Source organism: Geotrypetes seraphini, chromosome 14 (assembly GCF_902459505.1).
Source record: "Geotrypetes seraphini chromosome 14, aGeoSer1.1, whole genome shotgun sequence".
NCBI classification, from domain to species: domain Eukaryota; kingdom Metazoa; phylum Chordata; class Amphibia; order Gymnophiona; family Dermophiidae; genus Geotrypetes; species Geotrypetes seraphini.
The window spans coordinates 49,250,467-49,257,520 of NC_047097.1; the positions used below are offsets into that span (position 1 = coordinate 49,250,467).

General features: G+C 41.8%; 1 protein-coding gene across 7 annotated transcripts in view; it reads left to right on the forward strand.

Annotated features, from left to right (window-relative positions):
• Window positions 1-6,815, forward strand: part of ZNF280D (zinc finger protein 280D) — a 235,533-nt gene extending 228,718 nt beyond the window's left edge. For all 7 annotated transcript variants that reach the window (XM_033920137.1, XM_033920139.1, XM_033920140.1 and 4 more), the window contains 2 exons: window positions 5,081-5,139; window positions 5,755-6,815. In XM_033920137.1, the coding sequence (XP_033776028.1) occupies window positions 5,081-5,139; window positions 5,755-6,391 (696 nt within the window). In that variant the 3' untranslated portion in view covers window positions 6,392-6,815. The remainder of the gene's footprint in view (window positions 1-5,080; window positions 5,140-5,754) is intronic.
• The last annotated feature ends 239 nt before the right edge of the window (window positions 6,816-7,054 follow it).

Consider the following 7,054-nt stretch of genomic DNA (forward strand, 5'->3'; position numbering starts at 1 on the left):
TATCTTCCTCTGTGTTACTGTATTGAGGACCGGATACACTAAAGTCACCGTGAATCTAACAATAGTCACTAAACCGGGTGAACCAGTTTAGGCTCGACCTAATTTAACTGACCAATGTACACATTGGCTCACCGTGTGCTTTTCTATGCATCCATTGCAGCCTCCTACTCTATGTAAACAAACTCATTAGTATTAAAATGAGGTCACTAATATTAAAATCAGCCCACCGATTAATGCCCTAACATTGCTTCATGATGCACAAAATATAGCAATTACTTTTAATGACCCCCCCAAAATGACAGGTCTAGATCTATCAGTAACTGTGTTATCGACAGGTCTGCCATATTACCCCTCCCCCCCCAAAAAAAAAAAAAAAGAAAGAAGGGATGCTTACTCCCTCCTGCCTTGGAAACCTGGACCCCCCACCATGAAGATTGCGGCCACCTGTACCCCCCCCCCATGAAGATCGTGGCCACTCGACCTCCCCCCAAATGCTCCCAACCCCTCCTCCCCCCATGAAGATCATCAGCCTCAGACACGCAAACCCCTGCAAGTTTGGTGGATGTTATTCATGCTTATGTCCCTCTGTCAAAATTGCACTCTGTCCATCATGGCAATTTGTACCATCTGTAAGGGACCTGAGATTGGATTCCTCACGTGTTACTATGTTCTCTTTAGGGGACCCCAGAAATGGAATCTCCTACCTTTGTATATCAGAAAGCAATGTAATCTCGATGGGTTTAAGAAATTATTGAAGAGACACTTATTTTATAATATGAAATTTGGGCATTAAGGCAGCTGTTTAGGTATAAGCACTGATTGCTTATTTGTGTGACTGTTTTTATATGTATTTTATGTACTTTTACTATGTATGTTTATACTTGTGAGCCGCTTTGGGAAAAGTGGGTTATAAATAAAACAAATAAACATGCCCTTGACCACCACCCCCCCACCCCCTCAACGATGGTCCCTCTTACCAACTTTAAGAAAAAGAAAAGTCAGCCGGATGGATGCCCACTCCCTCCTGCCTTGGCCTCTCAGACCATCCCCACACCCTGACTGCCCATAACCTGGAGCCCTCTCCCGCATACCCTCACACTCCCTCCCTGACACCAAGGCCCCCCCATCTACTGACCCCTCCCAACACACCACCAAGTCCCCAAGAGAAGGCCCTGGTGGGCTGGGGGGAGTCAGGTCAGAACCCCTCCCCCCAGCTCAAGTACAGCCCCCCAAACTTCACCCCCAGTACCTTGTTGTAGAAATCCATCCTTCTCTTGGGAACTTGGTGGAAGGGGGGGCCTTGATGTCAGCGTGTGTGTGTTGGGTCCAGGTTTTGGGCAGTTAGGGGTGTGGGGCTGGTCCTGTTGGCCAAGGCAGGAGGGAGTCGGCATCTCTCTTGCAGATTTTTTTTTTTAAGTTGCTGGAGTGGGAGGCCATCGTCAGCTTATGGGGGGGGGTCTGGGTGGCCAAGGCAGGAAGGAGTGGGCATCCCTCCTGCCTATCTTTTTGGGGGGGGCTATCATGGGGGGCAACTGTTGTAGGAGGGAAGGCCTTCGTCAGGGGACAGCATGACTGTTCTTTTTTAAATGGGGATAGGTATTGTGTGTGTAACACACACACACATCTGTGTCATTTGAAAAAGTCTTCCTGCCATGAACAGCTGAGTACAATAGTAACCTATCTATGGTGTGATCAAGATTTTTTCAGGTTACTCAGAGGCAAGAAACTCTACAAGGAAGGGATATACCCTCCCAAGAATGGAACAGAGTTCACTTTCCAATCATTGTAACTGTTTCAATAAAGATCACACTTCAAGCTAGGATACAGATAAATAAAGAATGTATCACAATTTTTCAATGCTTCAATGTGTCATGGCTTTCTTTTCTTCATGAATAGTATTAAGTTAACATCACTGAAACTGGGTAAGTTATAAAATAATAACTTAACTTTATGAAGGGTTTGGGGTCCCAACGTGGCCCCGTTTCGCTTTCTTCCTCAGGAGACCCAATCATAAATTTGATAAAAGTCCTTTAAAACTCTGAATAATATTAGAATTGGTGATGTATAATTGCTTCACTGCTGGAAATTGCTCTCTCTTCACAAAGTTATTCTCAAACTGCCAGTTTGAGAAAAACTGGCAGTTTGAGAATAACTTTGTGAAGAGAGAGCAATTTCCAGCAGTGAAGCAATTATACATCACCAATTCTAATATTATTCAGAGTTTTAAAGGACTTTTATCAAATTTATGATTGGGTCTCCTGAGGAAGAAAGCGAAACGGGGCCACGTTGGGACCCCAAACCCTTCATAAAGTTAAGTTATTATTTTATAACTTACCCAGTTTCAGTGATGTTAACTTAATACTATTCATGAAGAAAAGAAAGCCTTGAAGCATTGAAAAATTGTGATACATTCTTTATTTATCTGTATCCTAGGTTGAAGTGTGATCTTTATTGAAACAGTTACAATGATTGGAAAGTGAACTCTGTTCCATTCTTGGGAGGGTATATCCCTTCCTTGTAGAGTTTCATGCCTCTGAGTAACCTGAAAAAATCTTGATCACACCATAGATAGGTTACTATTGTAACAGCAAAGTCAGTTCACATTTTTGACTAAAGCAATTTCTGACTTTCCCTAGTTTTTACTAGTATTACCCCCGTGATATCAGAATGAACAGCTGAGTGGCAGGAGACTGCTTCGCAGCTTCCCCTGCCACTCAGCTGTTGGGGCTTACCCTACTGGCTCTGCATTTGTGTGAAAGTCACTTTTCCAATGACTGATGGGATGGGATTGGATTACAGCCGACCTCCAAAACTAATTTGCTTGCAGTCAGTTGAACATTGATCACTGTTTTAAAATTGTACAATTAATCAGCTCACAGCAACCTCAGGGTCTTAATGACAATTTTTAGTGCGTCCGAGCCTGAAATTCCTGGCTTAGATTGTTACTTGGGCTGCATTTTGATTAAAATTTTTAATTGTAATTAATTGTGCGGGTATACTCAGCTGTCCATTGTGGAAAGGGGCCTACATATTTCCTCCCCTGCATTAGGTGTCAGACCTTTGCTGATGGAGATGCCTAATCCCTGCCCCATTGAGGATCATGAACTGCTAAAGCTGCTCCCTTCCTCCTCGTAGTACCTCAGGAATGAGGAAGTCAGTGGTGTGCCTCCAGCCACCAACTCTTGCAGTCCTCAAGCATGCTCAGTTCATGCATGCTCAGATCACTAAACTGAAAGTAAAATAGTTTTTCCTACCTTTGTTGTCTTGTGATTTCATGAGTCTCTGGTTGCACTTCCTTTTGACTGTGCATCCAATATTTCTTTCTTTCTGCATCCTGCACGCTTCTCTTCTTCCGGACCTCATTCCCTTCCCCAACCAACATCTCTCTCTGTCCCTCCATGATTCTAACTTTTCTTCCTCTCTCCTCCACCCTTATTAGCAACATGTCTCCCTCTCTCTCTCACTGTCCATCTGTCTTTCTCTCATTCCCTCCCTTGCTGCAAAGGGGGTGAGGAAAGTGAGGGATCCAGGGTGCATCTCTCCCACCCCCTCTACTGCCACATCCAACATTTCTCCCTCTCTCATTCCCCGGAACATGTGCAGCATTTTTCTCCACTGCCCACCAGCCCCATACCCATTTCTCTTTCTATCACCCCTCTCCAGCACCATGCCATATCTCTCCCTCCATCACTATGTCCAACATTCCACCCCCTTGCATCCTTTTCAATCTGTCCCTTTCCACCACCATATCTAACATTTCTCCATCTCATCCTTCTATTCCTCCATGCATCTCTACCTCACTCCTCTCTCTATGTTCAATTTTCCTCTTTCTTCCTTTCCCCATGTGCACCATGTCTTTCACTCTCACACCCAACTACTTTCCCTTTCTATTCTCACCCTCCCTCCCTCCTATGTCCCAAGTTAGTGCCCCCTTCCTCCCTCTCTTGTGTCCCAAGTTGATGACCCCTCCCTGCCTTCCAGCCTTTGTCCCAAGTTTGTGCGCCTTCCATATCCCAATATGCTCCTTCCCCTCTCCTTTCTTCCTTTGTCCCACTATCATGTCCGCTCTCTACCTTACTTGCTTGTGCCAGAGCCGCACTCACTCCAGCTCCATCCAGCTGGGCTGCTCTCCGGCCTTCAGCCTGCACAGGGACGCAGGCAGCGGCTGTTACACACTGCCCTTGGCTGACCCATAACCCTTCCCTCTGACGTCAACTCTAACTTCAATGAGAAGGCTTCTGGCTCAGCCACAGACAGCATGTAAGAGCCGCTGCCCGCATCCCTGTGGGGCCGAAGGCTGGAAGGAGCAGCCCAGCTGGACGGCCCTGAAGGAGGTAACTGGGATCCCCCGCTGATCCGCAAGGCTTCCTTCTGACGTCACATCTGACATAGGAGGGAAGCCTTCCGGGTCAACTTTGGCGGAGGGGGGGAATGCAAGAAGGAGTGCTTGGGATCCCCGGCAGCGGTGGGCAAGAAGGAGGGCATGAGAAAACCTGCGGTGGCTATTATGGAGGAAAGGGGAGCAGGAGGTTTGGGCAGTGGTTCACGTATCCCTAAGGGTATGCATACTGCGTGTTGAGAAACTCTGTGCTAGACCATGCTGGAATGGAGGGAGGGAAATGCCAGGCACCACACAAGTATTTATCATGATCAAAAAATTTTAATCGCGATTAACGTGCAGCCTTAATTGTTAAAGAAGTTTTGTCTTTTTTAAATTAGAATACACAGCTCTCTACAAATTCATATGGAAATCTAAAAATGCAACATTTCAAGCAGTGTTATGGATCAGAGGGTATTTTTTTCTTGTTTTAGTGCTGGATCATACTGTCAACTTTAGTACATTTCTGACATCCTAGCAATGAAGGCAACAACTGCAGAATGATAGTAATGATTCCTGGAATTCTGCATATTTTATAGAGATTAAATTAAGATATTTATTTTTTTTATAAATTAGATCACTGTTAACAGTTTTAATTTGGAGAGAGTTCAGGTCTTCCCACTTCCATATTCCCCCCCAAATAAATATACACACAAACAAATGCTGTTATACATATAAAAAGAATGTTATGATCCTTTACAGAAGCTTTTAAGACCCGTGATATCTGACGAAGGAAGAATAGCCTCGTCGCCTGTTGAAAGGTAATTAAACCCCAATTTCTTGAAATTCTAGAAAATTTTTAAAAAATAGTTGATTTGGTCATTTATTTTACTTTTTGGATAAGCATGATTTAACATTTGTTCATTCAAAAGTAGCATAAGATTGTGCTGAATTCAGTAAAAGTATGTGATTCTGTGCAGTAGGTTAATGACTCTGCATTATAAAGTCATTAATACTGCTCCTGCAAATTTCAAAGCAAAATGCCTATGAAACTTGCAGAAAACAGTGCTATTAAATTGTTGGCACAGTTAAAGGGCTGCTTGAGTTTTTTTGTTTATCTCTGAAAAAAATGAAGTCATCACAGTTTTTTTCTTAAGCCAATCTTGTATGAATATGTTAGTAACTTACTGGTGTTTGATATTTCTGGTGGTATTTTATTTTGAAAAATAATACTCTAGGTCTAGAACCTATATACAGTAATGTGTATAAATAGTGATTTGTTCTTATGTCTAAGGTAAGTGTACTTATATTGAAAATAGGCATTGGATATTGCTAAATAATTTGATATTTTGAAAAGTAATCCATTTTTATATTTCAGTACATTTTTGCTGTAGTGATAATGGAAAGTTCACTTTTTTATATGTTTTAATCCTTAGTAAATTGAATAAATCTGTAGTGGAAATGAAAAATGAAAGCACTGAAAGTCAAGTTGAAGATGAAAAGAGAAAAGAAATTCCAGGATCTTCTGAGGTGAAGAGCAATTTATTTAAAGAATCCCAAGATGATAATGGGAAGAAATATGATTTGGAGAAGACAGACTGTGTTGAGCTAGAGAAAACAAATGATTCTAGAGTAGTAGCTGAGCAGCAAAATAAACTTGATTGTGAGGAAACTGAACTAGAGATGTGCCAGAGTTCTGAGAATGCCAATCTAAATGATCAAACAGAAGGACATAATCTAACTCAAACTGCAGAACCTACTGAGGTGGATGACACTACAGAATTAAAACTGCCTCGGGATGAAAGTGTTAGTTTTGAGCAGTTTTTGAGAAAAAAAGATGAACCCGAATCCATTAGTTCTGATATTAGTGAACAAGGCAGTATTCATTTGGAGCCTTTGACTCCATCGGAGGTACTCGAACATGAAGCTACTGAGATCCTTCAGAAAGGCAGTGTTGCACCTTCTACAGCAAAAACAGGACCAATTTCTGAGCAAACTGAGGACATTCCTAAAGGAACTAATATTAGTGAAGATGCGACACTATCCCAGACAAAAGAGGATGAAGCAAGCTGAAAATCATCCATTTATAAATATTTTTTTAAAACTTTATTATAATAAATAATGCCTTGGACTTTTCCCACTGAAAATCCCCTGAATGCTGATGCAGTGTGCTAGAATAGACATCAAGGGTAGAGCTTGGATAGGATGGAGGAGTTCATTTGTCTACAAGCTAGGTTACTGTAATATGCTAGGTTACAAGGAGTAGAATAGTTGAACAGCATAAAAGTTTAAGATGTTGGGATATGTCTTACTGAAAGCTGTTATTCAAAATGGAAGCCTCATTCTTATAGTGTTGCCTACAATAGGATGATTTTCTAAGAAAAATGGTTAGAGGAGTATCATTCAGTTTAAAAGCAGTATGTAATGATTTTTAGAAACCATGCCCCACTGTTGTGTTGTGAAGTAATGTTTTAAGTTAATGCGGTTAGAAAATGTAGACAAATTTGAAATGATGGTTGGTTGGTGATATCAAGGCACATTTTAAACTAAAAGGTTTTAAACAAACTAGTCTGTTTTTAATCTGCTTTTGACAGATAAAGAGCATGCTCACAACGATGGTACACATTGGTCTAAAGAAAGTTTGGCTTAATATAAACCTACTTTGGATTTGATGTCACATTCCTGTCTAGCAAAGCATGTAAACAGTTAAATTAAACTATGCACCTCTGTACAGGT